This window comes from Tachysurus vachellii, chromosome 20 (assembly GCF_030014155.1).
Source record: "Tachysurus vachellii isolate PV-2020 chromosome 20, HZAU_Pvac_v1, whole genome shotgun sequence".
Lineage (NCBI taxonomy): Eukaryota > Metazoa > Chordata > Actinopteri > Siluriformes > Bagridae > Tachysurus > Tachysurus vachellii.
The window spans coordinates 16,500,367-16,517,902 of NC_083479.1; the positions used below are offsets into that span (position 1 = coordinate 16,500,367).

The window sequence follows — 17,536 nt, forward strand, 5'->3', positions numbered from 1 at the left end:
CCGGCCACAGTATGTGAGGACTCGTGACTGTGAGTCTGACATGGTTGTCTGCAACACTGGAGCCCCACAGGGAACGGTTCTGGCCCCGTTCCCATCACCATGTACACTGCAGACTTCCTGTTCAGCTCAGCAACCTGTCACCTGCAGAAGTTCTCTGATGACTCTGCCATCGTCGGTCTGATCACAGATGATGATGACAGGGAGTACAGAGGACTGATCTAGTTCGTGGACTGGTTCAAACGGAGCTGCCTCCAGTTAAATGTGAGAAAAACCAAAGAACTGGTGGTGGATTTCCGTAGGCTCAAACAAACGTCATTACCAGCAGTGAACATTCAGGGAAAGGACATTGTGAGAGTGGACTCTTACAAATACCTGGGTGTTCATCTGAACAGCAAACTGGACTGGACAGACAACACTGAGGCAATCTACAAGAAAGGGCAGAGCAGACTCTTTCTTCTGAGGAGACCAAGGTCTTTGGAGTGCAGGGAGAGCTACTGAAGTCTTTTTTTGACTCTGTGGTGGCCTCAGCCATATTCTATAGTGTGGTATGATGGTGCATTTCTACTGCAGAAAGGATGAGACTGGACAAGCTGATCAGGAAGGCCAGCTCAGTCCTGGGTATTCCTCTGGAAACTGTACAGGAGGTGGGAGAAAGGAGGACGGTAGCAAAACTGTTATCATTGCTGGAGAACGACTCTCACCCCCTGTATGAAACGGTTTCAGCTCTGAGCAGCTCCTTCAGTGACAGTTACATCCTAAGTGTCTGAAGGAGCGATACAGACGGTCTTTTCTCCCTGCTGATATTAGACTTTACAATCAAAGCTACTCCCAGTGAACCAGTCACCATAATACACACTGTTATTACTGTTTTAACTGCAATAATAAACAATAACAAAATAACAAAGTATTGTAAACATGTGCAATAACAGACATTTTTGAAAAACGTGCAATATTACTTATGTGCAATATGTCTGTTAGTGTAACTACTTACTCGTGGTCTCTTTTTATACATTTTTGTTTTGTATACACTATATATAATATTATGTCTCTATTCTTTTTATATCTTTGCATTTTCCTACTTTTGCTGTTGTAACAGTGAAATTTCCCCATTGTGGGACGATTAAAGGTAAATTTATCTTATCATATCTTAAGTAATTATCAAACTGTAGTTCGTCTATTCGACCACTAGATGTCACTAGAACGCAGTTCGTTCGTTTTATGTTGTGCTTTTTTAATATAATTGCAGTACATGCATCATGTATGTGTACAAACTACAAGGTGAAGGTTGGTATTAATATTATTAAGGTGAGACATTTTAATGTTTAACTTTAAAAAAAAAAGCTTTATAAGGTATGACTATTATAAGGTAAGGTACATATTGAGCATAGGTGTGTGATATAAAGGCAGCAGAAAAAAAACATATTTTTAAGTAACATTTTTGTATAGAATTCATTAAATAAATAACATAATAATAATAATAATAATAATAATAATAATAATAATAATAATAATAATAATAATAATAATTCATTCAGTAAACAAAAGGAATATTTAGTTGTTTGGTCCTGTTGCTCAGTCAGAATTCTTACCAAAAAGGAAAGGGATAGGGATGTGGTAGCTCAGTGGTTAAGGTGTTTTGCTACTGACTAGAAGGTCATACATCACCAGGCTGCCACTGCTGGGTCCCTGAGCAAGGCCCTTAATTCTCAATTGTATAAGCTGAAATAAAATGTGTCACTCTGGATAATGTTGTCTGGCAAATGTGAAATTTATCCTAGAACTGCTTAACATTGAATTAATTTTATTTTTCAATTGTTATATATGAGAGTTTTACTTCAAAAAGCTTGTACAGTAACTGATTATACTGAAAATGCTTCATGTAAAACGTGTAAACATCTTATTTCAGTCACGTTTTAGATAAATTAAGAAACTGGTAGGATTTTCTATACTTTTCAACACAGCTAATGATACATGCTGCCAGTTCTGGGTTCCACAAATAAACATTGTCCTGGACAGTGCACGTTTTCCTTCATTTTCACAAGTAGTAAACAATGGCCAAAGTGTTTGCCAAAGACATAAATAGAAAAATCTATATTAATTCAACAGTTGATTTCACTGAATGTGATGCACCTTCCTCATGCCTCCTAAGGATTTTATCCTATACCTTGATTTCTAATAAACATCATACAGCCACGGTTCATAAAGCGGGATATGTGGAGCACAGCCAAAGAGTCTGTGCTGGAGAAAATCAGTCATTATTAAATATAGTATAACTGTCAACTGGAATCTAATTACTGTTTTAATAAAGAATTAGGCTTTACTAAATACTCAATACTAGAATAATTGTTTTAATGGAGTCAGTGATTTTTACATTTACATTTATGGCATTTGGCAGATGCCTTTATCCAGAGTGACTTACATTTTAATTCTATTTATACACCTAAGCAATAAAAGGTTAAGAGCCTTGCTCAGGGGCAGCTTGGTGGGTCTGAGATTCGAAATCATGACCTTCTGATTTTTTTCCTATTATTGTTTTAATACAAAGCTTTATAATTATGATGATCTAATCTGTACAGGACAAAGCAACACACAAAGCCTCAGTATTACACTGTTTAAAGCTGATTTATTTTTTTTCACCTGCCTTTCAACGCTTTAACACCACAGCCGACTTCCCCTGGATGGAAACCTACATCACAAACTGTTTATTAATCTGCTAGTTAGTCGGCATCCTGATAAGATAATCAGAGTCACAAGGCACACGGGAAGCACATTTTTAATGTGGGGAAGTTGACAAGGTGGTTAAAACATTAAAAACCACAGGGCAGGAAATGAGCCCCTTAAATATTCCAGACACAGCAATATAACAGAGAAATACCAAATGAAAGGCATAGAGTTTTAATCGGCACCAAATGAAAAGGCATGAAGGTCCAACTTAAACTGTCAGGAAATAAAAATAAACCATCAATTTAACACAGCAGTTAAAATGATGTGAGCATGATGTTAAGTTAAATGTACAGAGACTCATGAAACTCTATAAATTGTATCCTTGTATACAATCCACGTCTGAGGTCCCTCACTATTCCGGCACACTTATCAGCACTCGCCATAACACACTAGAGGTCTCACACACCGCCAAGCTGCTAATCAAAGTCTGCTCATTAGAATATTAATCTATGCCAACGGGCAAAATCATCAGACTGAGCTGATGCACTTTATTAAATATTCAACACAATATCTGTGATATAGAAATGTGATAACACTCATCTGGGATCCTAGAAAGTGTTATAGCTCATATTTAACCTACAGGCATAAAAACACACAAGTGTTGCTGCACTGCATTGGAAATGAGACTCTACATACTAAATGAATATTAAAAAAAAAATAAAATCTTTCATCAAAAGTGCCGTTACTTTATCACACAGAGAGCGGGAGGTTCATGAAGTACACGTTTCTCCAAGAACAGTAACAGGTCTTTCTTTAAAGCCCCAATGAGGAAACAGACTGGCAACACCCACACACAGGGTTTCACAATCATCCATCTCCAACTACTTCTCAATTTAATGCAAAGACACACCACGGTAAAGAGCAGGTTTTTGCTCCAGTTTTATTCTGTGGATTTAAATGTAATATATTTCAGCCAGCAGGAGAGCAGAAGCCAGATCACTGCCCTGCTGTAGATTCATGTGTTTCCACTTATATATTTACCATATAGTACAACTACATTTAAGTTTCCCTTATAGTGCGCTCTATTACCCAGAATGCCATGCATCTATAAATCATTCGTTTCAAATATGACGCTCTTAAAATGAATCCGTGCTGAGCGAATGAAATTTGTTTCTTCAAATAATCATTAATAATTCGAGGGCAATTCCAATATAATTTTTGATTTCAAAGTATAGAAATACTTCTACACCTAAAACATAATTCTAAACATTTTGATGAAAAAAAAAAAAAAAGCAGTAAAAAGTTTTCTGTAACTATTGCAATGAATGCAATTTCTTTGTTTATCCAAGTTAATTTTTTTATATCAGAAATATTTTAACAAATTATACAGATTTATTAGAAATATAGATTATGTTTTTAGGTATAGTTGTAGTACATACACATATATAAATGAGAGAGAGAGAGAGAGAGAGAGAAAGAGAGAGAAAGAGAGAGAGAGAAAGAAAGAGAGAGAAAGAGAGAAAGAAAGAGAGAAAGAGAGAGAGAGAGAGAGCCAGAGCAGTAGGACTCCACTAGTTCACTGACTGCTCAGCTAATCTGGCAATGAAACAAATATATAAAGCTTTAACCAACTCAGAGGGGCGGAAAAAAACAAATGAACAAATACACGTCTCCAAACAGGAAAATAAAATGCTACATTTCTTTTTGCAAGACTCCTGATTAGGGCTTTAAAGTAGCTACAAATACTTATAGAGTTATCAATTGATTTATATACTTCAGTTAAAATAAACACTGATCTTTATGTAGTGTAAAAGACACCTGCTTAGTTTCCATTACAAAAAAATTAAATATTTTATGATCGCACTAACCTATACAAACTCACAAACAGGTCTGAAAAGTCGAGTGCACGAGTGAAAGCTGATTTATTTCATCTTCCGGCGCCTAAGGATTCCATACAACTTCAGTCAACTTCATGTTCCATTTGTAAAGGAAACCAAACGCGACCTGCCTGCACTAAACAGCATGACTGATTCTCAGCAGTATAGGTGAAATATGGCACAGTCCTGTGACCAAATGAGGATCACGTCTTCATAATATTTATAATATGCAGGTAATATTTTACATTTTATTTACAAATGTACACAAAATGAACCGACATGGTTCTATTTCTCTGGTTTGTAAACTGGGAAGAAGAAAAAAAAAAGAAAAAAGGGCCATGGAGCACCGCAGGAGAGCAGGGACACTTCAGAGTCTACCGCCAGGATCCTGGAGTGTGTTCGCGTGTGTGTAAGATCAAGTGAGTGAGTGCCCTCATGGCTGGCATGGCAGATGATGAAGTACAGTTAGAAATTTCCAGAAGAAGCCTGTCAAAGTCCATTAGCACTTATCTTGGATTTCTGTGCCATTTCTGCACCTTTAGCCTGAAAAAAAGAAAAGATAATGAGGATGGGCTACATACAGAGAGAGAGAGAGCGCAAGCATGAGAAAGAGAGAGCAAGAGCGCGCGAGCATGAGAAAGAGAGAGCAAGAGCGCGCGAGCATGAGAAAGAGAGAGCGAGAGCACGCGAGCATGAGAGAGCGAGAACGAGCGAGCATGAGAGCGAGAGCATGCAAGCATGAGAGAGCAAGAGAGCATGAGAGAGAGAGAGAGAGCAAGAGAGCATGAGAAAGAGAGAGCAAGAGAGATCGAGAGTGAGCGAGCAAGAGAGAGCGAGAGCGAGCGAGCATGAGAGAGCGAAAGCGAGCGAGCATGAGAGAGCGAGAGCGAGCGAGCATGAGAGCGAGAGCGCATGAGAGAGCGAGAGCGCGAGAGAGCATGAGAGAGCGAGAGCGCGAGAGAGCATGAGAGAGCGAGAGCGCGAGAGAGCATGAGAGCGAGAGCGCGAGAGAGCGAGAGAGCAAGAGAGCATGAGAGAGCGAGAGAGCATGAGAGAGCATGAGAGAGCATGAGAGAGCGAGAGAGCGAGAGAGCGAGAGAGCAAGAGAGAGCATGAGAGAGCGAGAGAGCAAGAGAGCATGAGAGAGCGAGAGAGCAAGAGAGCATGAGAGAGTGAGAGAGTGAGAGAGCAAGAGAGCGAGAGAGCAAGAGAGAGCGAGAGAGCGAGAGAGCGAGAGAGCAAGAGAGAGCGAGAGAGCGAGAGAGCGAGAGAGCGAGAGAGCATGAGAGAGCGAGAGAGAGCGAGAGAGAGCGAGAGAGCGAGAGAGCATGAGAGAGAGAGTGAGAGAGAACAAGCATGAGAGAGTGAGAGAAAGCTAGCATGAGAGAGAGACAGAGAGAGACAGAGAGAGAGAGAGAGAGAGAGAGAGAGAGAGAGAGAGAGAGAGAGAGAAAGAGAGAACGAGCATGAAAGAGAGCACAAGCATGAACATAGAGGGAGAGATGGAGCATGAGAGAGGGAGCATGAGAGAGAGCGCATGAGAGAGAGCTACTGGTGGTCATTAGTGGTGAAGAGTAGAAATGAAAGGCTTCTGGTTCATGTGACTAAAGCTGCTGTTTCCTTGGAAATGATCAGGCACAAAGCAAAAGTTAATGATAAATACATCTTTGATTCTATTTCCGTCCTCCTCCAGCAGATTACAGCAGATTTACCAGCGTCTCCCAGATCACAGAGGGTGGATTGTGTGGATTTGGGTAGATGTGATACAGAAATCCTGATGCATGTGGTGAAATTATATCACACACAAACACACACTTACATGAATTAACTGAGCCTCTGGTGATGGCATCTCCAAGTCACGTTTGTCCGCCAATTCCTCCGCCTGGCACACAGAAAATGTGTTAATCTCATATTATATGAACATCATGAGAGCAAAATGCACAGAAAACATTCAGTTACATTCAGTATCTGTGACATTAACAGATCCTTATAACCCTTACAGCCCTTATATTAGGTCCTAGCAGAAATAACAACACCCTGCACCATGAAACCAAACTTTCCCAATGGAATTTACCACAAACTTGCAGAAATGAGGTGAGTTTCAGTAAATATTGTGTCCATCGTGTTTAATATGTATTGCTTAACATGCACTAGAAGGTCAGAGCAATATGACAACATAACATCAAGATGATAATTCACTCACAATACACTTTTCATAGGTAAATATTGTAGGTTTTATTTATAAAATAAAATGGCTGATTTGATGGTCTTTGGCTGCATCTCCTTTTCTGTGTTAAATTTTGTAGGCAGTAAATAAAAGTTAAGAGTGTAAAGAGACAGAGAGACAATAGCAGTGCTAATAGAATGTCCTCCGAAATCATCTTGCCATCCATTCATCCATCACATCATCCATCATACCATACATCCATCCCTCATACCATACATCCATCCATCATACCATACATCCATCCATCATACCATCCATCCCTCATACCATTCATCCATCACATCATCCATCACACCATCCATCCATCCCTCATACCATCCATCCATCCCTCATACCATCCATCCATCCATCCCTCATACCATCCATCCATCCCTCATACCATCCATCCATCCATCCATCATACCATCCATCCCTCATACCATCCATCCATCCATCCCTCATACCATCCATCCATCCATCCCTCATACCATCCATCCATCCATCCCTCATACCATCCACCCATCCATCCCTCATACCATCCATCCATCATACCATCCATCCATCCATCCCTCATACCATCCATCCATCCCTCATACCATCCATCCATCCCTCATACCATCCATCCATCCCTCATACCATCCATCATACCATCATACCATCCATCATACCACCCATCCATCATACCACCCATCCATCCCTCATACCACCCATCCATCCCTCATACCATCCATCATACCATCCCTCATACCATCCCTCATACCATCCATCATTCCATCCATCATTCCATCCATCCATCCATCCCTCATACCATCCATCCATCCATCCCTCATACCATCCATCCCTCATACCATCCATCCCTCATACCATCCATCCCTCATACCATCCATCCATCCATCCCTCATACCATCCATCCATCCATCCCTCATACCATCCCTCATACCATCCATCCCTCATACCATCCCTCATACCATCCCTCATTCCATCCCTCATTCCATCCATCATTCCATCCCTCATTCCATCCATCATACCACCCATCCATCCATCATACCATCCATCCTACCATCCATCCATCCATCCATCATACCACCCATCCATCCATCATACCATCCATCCTACCATCCCTCATACCATCCATCCATCATACCATCCCTCATACCATCCATCCCTCATACCATTCATCCCACCATCCATCCCTCCATCCAAAGAATCTAGAGTGTTGTGTAAAGTAGCTTTTCTTTTTCCCACCCAACAGTGATGAGATGAAAACACTTTTCTGACCTTCTCTGAAGTTCTCTGGTTTGAAGTGAATTAATTAATTTAATAATAAAAAAAATGGATGCTTAAAGTATTCATGAAGAAACTAATTCACAAGCAGCACTAGGTTTTTCACAGTACTTTGGGTCAAGGCTCCTGCTGAGGAAGGCTAGGTGTGTGAAGAAGTAGTGCTTTGCTTTTTCTCTTACCATGTGATTAGGGGCCTATCTACAGGAATCCATTCACAAATACCAAAAGGAACACCATACTTACTAACCTTCCTGTCCTTGATGACGGGGGCAGAGTCAATCAGCATTTCCACAGAAGAGGAACGGGTCTTTGCTGTAGATTCACTCTCAACAGGAGATTTCTATTACACACACACACACACACACACACAGGTCACATTACATAACACTCAGCTGAACTTGGAAACATCTTATCAGTCCTGTGTGTGTGTGTGTGTGTGTCCCAAAGAGGAGAACCAGACTAAATCAGGGAAAAGTTCCCTATATAGTGCACTACAGATATGAGTCACTATGAGTCATGTGACTCTTTCTGGAACAGTTTGAATCAGTAAGATTTCATTTACAGGAAATAATTGTGTGTGATGTTCTTTATTTCTAATGCAGCCACATCACTCTGAATTTGTTTGCTGAACTCATTTTTGTTTTGCACGCCAGCATTGAGGACACTTCCGGTGTTGAGAAGTCCTAAGTAGAAATTACAAGTTGAGGGTTTTCTTTGTTTTTCCCTAATCAGAGGTCAGAAAATTACAAGATTTTGTTGAATGCAGCAGTGTCTAGTATTGTCTGCACATTACATCAGTGTAGATGGTCACCACCAGCTTGAACCATAAATGCCTTTAAATAAATAAAGTGCCGTGGGAGATTGTATTCTCTCTGTATATATGGTACATTTATATTTTTTCCTGTGCGCTTTATGTAGTCACTCCTCCTGCAGCTCTACAAACATACACCAAAAATGTTCTGTTCCCTGTCAGAGATGTGTGTGTATGTAAAATGGCATCAAAATATCTTTTGAGTTGCTTTTTAAAATGCAATGTACCTCCAGTTTGGGCACAGGAGGAATAACAGGAGCTTTGGGTTTGAGGTCTGTCAGGTACATGGCTCTGGAAAGCAGCAGCAAAGATGGAGGAACGTTTTCTTTCAAGTGCAGATCCAGCCACTGCAACACACAACACAGGATGGTAACCACTGCGCAGATCTTTATCAGGCAAAGACATTACAGAATTGAAAATATTGAGTGTAGTGCTGATCTAGTTTATTCAGAAAAAGTAGAAATACTGTACTAAATATCTACTCCAACTGCGTTCATTAATGGAACAAACAGACAGACAGTCACACACAGAGACAGACAGACAGTCACACACAGACACACACAGAGAGACAGACACACACACACAGAGACAGACACACACAGAGAGACAGACACACACAGAGAGACAGACACACACAGAGAGACAGACACACACAGAGAGACAGACACACACAGAGAGACAGACACACACACACAGAGAGACAGACACACACACACAGAGAGACAGACACACACAGAGAGACAGACACACACAGAGAGACAGACACACACAGAGAGACAGACAGACAGACAGACAGACAGACAGACACAGAGAGACAGACAGACAGACAGACAGTCACACACAGAGAGACAGACAGACAGACAGTCACACACAGAGAGACAGACAGTCAGTCACACACAGAGAGACAGACAGACAGACAGTCACACACAGAGAGACAGACAGACAGACAGTCACACACAGAGAGACAGACAGACAGACAGACAGACACACACACACAGAGAGACAGACAGACAGACAGTCACACACAGAGAGACAGACAGACAGACAGTCACACACAGAGAGACAGACAGACAGACAGTCACACACAGACAGACAGACAGTCAGTCACACACAGACAGACAGACAGTCAGTCACACACAGACAGACAGACAGTCAGTCACACACAGAGAGACAGACAGACAGACAGTCACACACAGAGAGACAGACAGACAGACAGACAGACAGTCAGACAGACAGACAGACAGTCACACACAGAGAGACACACAGAGAGACAGACAGACAGAGTCACACACAGAGAGACAGACAGACAGTCACACACAGAGAGACAGACAGACAGTCACACACAGAGAGACAGACAGACAGTCACACACAGAGAGACAGACAGACAGTCACACACAGAGAGACAGACAGACAGACAGTCACACACAGAGAGACAGACAGACAGACAGTCACACACAGAGAGACAGACAGACAGACAGTCACACACAGAGAGACAGACAGACAGACAGTCACACACAGAGAGACAGACAGACAAACAGTCACACACAGAGAGACAGACAGACAGACAGTCACACACAGAGAGACAGACAGACAGTCACACACAGAGAGACAGACAGACAGACACACACAGAGAGACAGACAGACAGACACACACAGAGAGACAGACAGACAGAGTCACACACAGAGAGACAGACAGACAGACAGAGTCACACACAGAGAGACAGACAGACAGACAGAGTCACACACAGAGAGACAGACAGACAGACACACACAGAGAGACAGACAGACAGACACACACAGAGAGACAGACAGACAGACAGAGTCACACACAGAGAGACAGACAGACAGACAGAGTCACACACAGAGAGACAGACAGACAGACAGACAGAGTCACACACAGAGAGACAGACAGACAGTCACACACAGAGAGACAGACAGACAGACAGTCACACACAGAGAGACAGACAGACAGACAGTCACACACAGACAGACAGACAGTCAGTCACACACAGACAGACAGACAGTCAGTCACACACAGACAGACAGACAGTCAGTCACACACAGAGAGACAGACAGACAGACAGTCACACACAGAGAGACAGACAGACAGACAGACAGACAGTCAGACAGACAGACAGACAGTCACACACAGAGAGACACACAGAGAGACAGACAGACAGAGTCACACACAGAGAGACAGACAGACAGTCACACACAGAGAGACAGACAGACAGACAGTCACACACAGAGAGACAGACAGACAGTCACACACAGAGAGACAGACAGACAGACAGTCACACACAGAGAGACAGACAGACAGACAGTCACACACAGAGAGACAGACAGACAGACAGTCACACACAGAGAGACAGACAGACAGACAGTCACACACAGAGAGACAGACAGACAAACAGTCACACACAGAGAGACAGACAGACAGACAGTCACACACAGAGAGACAGACAGACAGTCACACACAGAGAGACAGACAGACAGACACACACAGAGAGACAGACAGACAGAGTCACACACAGAGAGACAGACAGACAGACAGAGTCACACACAGAGAGACAGACAGACAGACACACACAGAGAGACAGACAGACAGACACACACAGAGAGACAGACAGACAGACAGAGTCACACACAGAGAGACAGACAGACAGACAGAGTCACACACAGAGAGACAGACAGACAGACAGAGTCACACACAGAGAGACAGACAGACAGTCACACACAGAGAGACAGACAGACAGACAGTCACACACAGAGAGACAGACAGACAGACAGTCACACACAGAGAGACAGACAGACAGACAGTCACACACAGAGAGACAGACAGACAGACAGTCACACACAGAGAGACAGACAGACAGACAGTCACACACAGAGAGACAGACAGACAGACAGTCACACACAGAGAGACAGACAGACAGACAGTCACACACAGAGAGACAGACAGACAGACAGTCACACACAGAGAGACAGACAGACAGACAGTCACACACAGAGAGACAGACAGACAGACAGTCACACACAGAGAGACAGACAGACAGACAGTCACACACAGAGAGACAGACAGACAGACAGTCACACACAGAGAGACAGACAGACAGACAGTCACACACAGAGAGACAGACAGACAGACAGTCACACACAGAGAGACAGACAGACAGTCACACACAGAGAGACAGACAGACAGTCACACACAGACAGACACGGTAGCTTACTACAGATCAGCAGGTTGAGTGTTCAAATCCTAGGTCCAATAAGCTGAACAAGGCCTTTAATCCTCAATTGCTCAGTTTTATAAAATGAGACACAAGAGCTGTCTGTCCGTCTTATTACAGAGCTGCTGTGTTTGAAGTTGTACCTGTTGGAGTTGTTCTCTCAGCTGATCTGTGCTAAGACCGAGAGCTCTCATCCCTCGACTCCTACACGCAGACTGAAGCTCTGCTACAGTCATCGCTGAAACCCCTTCCTTAGAAATCATCTACACATACGCAGGGGAGGGAAAACGGGATAAAGAATTAAACACTGCACAGACATTTTATCAGGTCTGTTACAGGTCATGAGCTGCAGGCACACAAGCACCAATCACTCGTTACCTCATCATCAGTTTTGATGGTACGCAGCTGCATCATGAGCTGAAAGCGCAGAAGATTGTTGGTGCCGATGGGCTGCAGCTCCAGCAATTTACACAGAGCCACTAGCTGCGGGCGCTCCAAGTGCTCCAGCGTCAGTTCGTCTTCGAAAAGCTTGGAGAATTTCACGATGTCTTTTGTAGTGGGCTGCTCGCCAGTGTGTCTCACCTGGACAGAGCAAACAGAGGAGCAGAGAATCTCTTTAAGAACAGCCATAAGTCATGTTTGGGGTAATATTAAAAACGGGAGTTTTTTGTCCAGCTCTGACGTCACAAAATAACTGTTACCAAAACCAAAAAGTGAAAACAAAATTCCATCTGACTGTGGTGCAGGAGGTATTCAAACTTTTTGACAGCTGGTATCTGATTACAGACTGTCTTGATTATATATCATACATAAACCTAATCATCCTACTTCCTATACTACCTACAGTATAAAAACGTAAATGGACAGAAAAGAAAACAGGTTTGTCTCGCTTCAATTTATGACTTCATTTCTCGTACCTGCTCCACATAAGTAGAGAACTTCTGTGTCTCGTCTCCACCCACAGCCGCTTTGTTTCTAAGGGCCATCTCAGCGATTGTCTCCTGCAGAAACTTCGCCAGCTCCAGTTTAGCTGCGAGTCCCTTCTTCTGCTTCTCCTCCTTTAGCAACAGTTAAAGATTATAAATGACACACTCTCATCTGCATGCTCCAGCTTGAAACAAGACGGAAGTAGGAAGCTCCTCAGGCTCACATCATTTCAGGCTGGATTCAGACTGACAGCCCAAATTGGATTATTCAATACTTGCCTTCTTGGTCTCTGTCTCGAAAGTAGAGGGAAGCATTTCAGGGAAGAGCTTTAGGAAAACAGGAAGCAGGAACTCCATGAAGGGGACAATGATGAACACCATGAAAGGGACAAGACGGAACAAGTCTGCACACGTCCTCATCAGCTGCAAAGGATAGGTGGAAAATCAGAAACTGACCCCTCAGGATTTTAATTCATTTTCTAGTCTTTGTTATCTATGGTGCTTCCACACAGGTCAGTAAAAGCTCTTCACGAGAGGTCACTGCAAGTTTGAACTATTGCTAGACAACAGCTATACAGTTTTAATCACTAACAGAGTCTTTGCATGTGTAAATTGCCCTGAACGTACCCGCCTCCGCTCCCTGCGGGTGAGATGCTGTCCATGCAGCAACCTCCACACCATGCGTCCGGCAACCTTCGTATCGATTCCCAGCAGCCGGAAGCCGTGGTAGTAATGCTTCAGCTCGTCCAGCACTCTCTGACCCAGAGATTTACGCGCCACAGCTTTAGTAGGCTCAGGAATGACATCAGCATTCACCTGTTTGCCTTCAGCGGGGGAGTTCTTCACTTCCTGGAGCCAGACGCAGGAGGAGTGAAGGGTTCGAGCGGGGATGAAAAAAGTCTGTGGGTTGGTTTTACGGGGTATGTGAAGGCAAAGGGGTCTGGGAGGAGTGAATGATGAGAGATCCGGCACGGCGATGTGATAACGGATAGAGGAAGAGGAAAGAAAGGAGCAGTCATGGCGTTTGGAGAGCAAGTATGATCCCCTGAGAAAGATAAGAAAAACAAAAAGAGAAAAAATGAGTTGACAAAAACAATCAATTATAGCCGTTTATGAAGGCTAATAGGTGTTCCAGTTTTTAATGTCATTAGAAATCCAATTTAAGAATTTTTTTAAATATTTCAAGATATATAAATATAAATAAATCATCCACAAGGTGGAGCAAAGACGGGAACTGTATGATCTTTCCTGTTATTTAAAACCCCAGCATGCTGGTATCAGTAATAGTTCTAGGGGATTCCCACATGCAACATTAAAGCAAAACTGAAAGCATCCAATTCAGCATTTTTCATCTTACTGTATTGAATGTCTACATTGTAATTATTTGTCTATATATTTCTTGTGTTACTCACTGAGTAACTGTGCCTAGAGCACACAAATCATTAATCAGAGGTTTTTCCTGAAAAAAATGCATCAATGTTCTTTATCCTGTGTGCAACCTACAGCCAACATTATACATGTCTCTCATCTGGTGTGTTTCACAGCTCAAATTTTACTTAACTTTGGGATTTGAGATGAAAAGCTAAGAAATTTCCAGCAGTTACCTAAACACTATAATTCATCAAAACCCCATTCATACCAAAGACTAAGAACCTTTTTCGGTCATGTTCAGTCTTAAAGAGATGCAGCCGTGTCTGTAGTATTTTTTTTTAGATACACATAGCTTCCTTTATTATTCTTCTCTTATTAGTAATAGCTATAAGACCATTTTTGTCTGTATCTGAGTTATTTATTAGATCACTTGTTTACTGGTAAAAGATACAAATTGCTTTAACAGACAGCTGGAGAAGACTCATTAGTATCTCGCAAGAGTTAGCCGTTTCCGCCATTTAGAAGATGCTCTTATGCAGAGGAACTTTGATAACGTCTCACATCCTCATTTGAGTTCACGTTACGTCATGAACTTTATGTAGGTTCAACAAGTCTATTGTTCGGGTAGCTCAGAAATGACATTCAGCCTTGCAGCACTTGCGTGACCACGAAACACTCGTGTTTATGGACCAAAATGAGCAGCAAATCTCATCACTGCCCTAGTTTATAATTCATGAATCATTCTCAATAAGCGCACTGCAACTACCCTAACGAATACAGCCTAAACACACACAAACCTGTTTTAAATTGCTTTGACCTGAGAAGTAATTAAATACGGTTGCAAAATAAATGTTTTCTTTCTTTCTTTTTTTTTTTTTAAAAAGGTGCCCTTAAAAAAGCACACATTAATAATCCAGTGTTGTTTTCTACTGTAGCTTTGAGTCAATAAAAATTAAAATGACCCAAGGATAAGAGATTAAACACTGGTTTACAATCCTAATGCACCACAGATTTAAAAACAAGGGCACTTGACTTGTTTAAGACTAAATTAATAGATTAGAACACAGCCATAACACAGAGTCACAGCAAAATCGTCTCACCTTGATCTAGTGACAGCGAGCAGCACCTGGGAGCTGAACACGGCCATGATCGTCACACACCACACGCTGCAGAAAAAAAAACAAAAACAAATCCAGGGTAATGAATCAGCTCAGTGGAGCAGCACTCAGTTTCATGTCAACAATAACACACTGCTGTGGTGAAGTGTCGCAAAGTCATACGACACCAAATAACTATGGGCACGTGCGTGCGTCAGATTGCTGCTTGCTAAGTTTATAACACACTCACATAGCTTGCTAATAATACCTTAGAAATTATAATCAGTGGGTTTTTAAAAAAAATAAAAATAAAAAAAACATCTGAATACCGGAATTCAAAACAATAAACAACTGAAGAAAAACTAGAGAGTCAGTTGAGTCATTTTGGGAATCGGTTCCCAGTTCCCTACATACAATGCACAAAACAATCGCTCAACGCTCTACATAAAGCACTTATAAGTTATCTGAGACAACCGAAAGACAACATAATTACAATTGAAAATTTGTATCGCACATTTCTTACAATGCTTTCAATAACATCACGAATCGGTTCAATCAATACTGACGCGGATAAGGAACCGAGTCCTAATTGGATATAAGAGACACTAGATAGTGCACACGAAGGTATTAGTGTTCCCCTAAAACTAGTGCACTTATATAGGGAGAACACACCGATTCTGGATTCAACCCAACGTCTAAACATGCGGCAACGTTAGTGAGCGAGATTGTTTGTATACAACCAGAGCAAACTGCATAAAAAAAAGAATAAATACCTGTTTGAAACGGAGTGTCCTAAAAAGTCAAAGTTAGATGGAAATCATCTGACTCGGCTGAGAGGAAAATGGAGTTTAGCTTTAAGCGATAACGTTACTAGGGTCACGGTCCAGCAGCCAAAACTATTCTTCTGCTAAGGAAATGAGCCATTCACGATCATTAATTACTCCTCTAAAGATACTCCAGTCTAATATTTAGTTAATTAAAGCGGTGGTGATAATAAATCCGATATTAAATTGACCGACTGAAGCTAGGCCGCTTTCTCTCCTCATCATCTCTACTGAACCGATGGCAACAGCTGGGAAGCCCGGATGAGTCTTGAAGTACTGAGTGCCGATTGGCCAATAGGCTGTCAGGAGGTTCTGACGTCAGGAGGAAGGGGCGGTTTGGATTGACAGGATAACAACCAATAGAATTCATGATCACTTGTGCTACATGTGACAATTGACCAATAACGGTTCACGGATCTGAACACGCGATACCCGGGATTCTCACAAGAACTAAGGAAACGTTCTAAACCCGAGTGCCTGATCTCAGATCAGCGTCGGCGCCATTTTTGAGAAGAAAACGGTTCAAAAACCGTTCAGGGATCTAATACTAAATACTAAAGTGTCGCATTTCACAGGTTTTGGTGAAAATGGTGGTTGCGCAAGACGGCGGTGTTTTGTTGCCCGGCGCAGCAACAACACACACACACACACACACACACACACACACGTTGACTCATGTTAAGTACCGTTAAACCAACAAGAAGTGGAAAGTTCAAATAACACCCTGTAATTATTCCCTGTTTTTACCAGAATAACGACATGCTTTCAGCGATAGCACAGGTTTAGTAGGAAAAATGTAAATGCTATATTAGTTAGCGCCATACGTCAATGCGTCCGCCATATTAGAGAGGGCAGATTCAGCGTGGGTCTGTGGATATCTTTCACCTGTAATTCACTTTATGTAGGGTTTTGTACATTTGGAGAGAAATTAGACTAAATGGAAATAAGACCGGATAGACCTGAGTAACAGCTATATCTGTTACACTATAATGTGTAAAAAAAATTGTGTTTTCTTTTTTATTTTTTTTATTTCATATTTAGTCAAATAAAGCAAATTAAATTTAGAGCACTAAAATCCAGCAAACTATTAAAGCAGATTTTTGTTCAAGGAGGACCATTATTATTATTATTATTATTATTATTATTATTATTATTGTTGTTGTTGTTGTTGTTGTTGTTGTTGTTATTAAATAATAATAATTAGCGGTCATGTTACTGCTAAGTTTTTTTGAGAATTGCAAATAGT

At 41.8% G+C, this 17,536-nt stretch overlaps 1 protein-coding gene across 2 annotated transcripts; it reads right to left on the reverse strand.

Annotated features, from left to right (window-relative positions):
* Positions 1-2,757: 2,757 nt before the first annotated feature.
* letm2 (leucine zipper-EF-hand containing transmembrane protein 2) lies at positions 2,758-16,557 on the reverse strand. Of its 2 annotated transcripts, none has more exons than XM_060896128.1 (11): positions 16,240-16,557; positions 15,470-15,535; positions 13,626-14,043; positions 13,278-13,421; positions 12,990-13,130; positions 12,451-12,654; positions 12,216-12,335; positions 9,070-9,189; positions 8,275-8,371; positions 6,361-6,423; positions 2,758-5,084 (listed from the first exon to the last, which is right to left on the reverse strand). In XM_060896128.1, exons 2-10 carry the CDS (start codon positions 15,514-15,516, stop codon positions 6,398-6,400), a joined length of 1,317 nt encoding a protein of 438 aa, XP_060752111.1. In that variant the 5' UTR covers positions 15,517-15,535; positions 16,240-16,557; the 3' UTR covers positions 2,758-5,084; positions 6,361-6,397. The 2 variants fall into 2 exon arrangements, with proteins under 2 accessions (XP_060752111.1, XP_060752109.1); XM_060896126.1 differs by having other exon boundaries at positions 8,279-8,371; positions 16,240-16,555.
* Between the last annotated feature and the right edge of the window lie 979 nt (positions 16,558-17,536).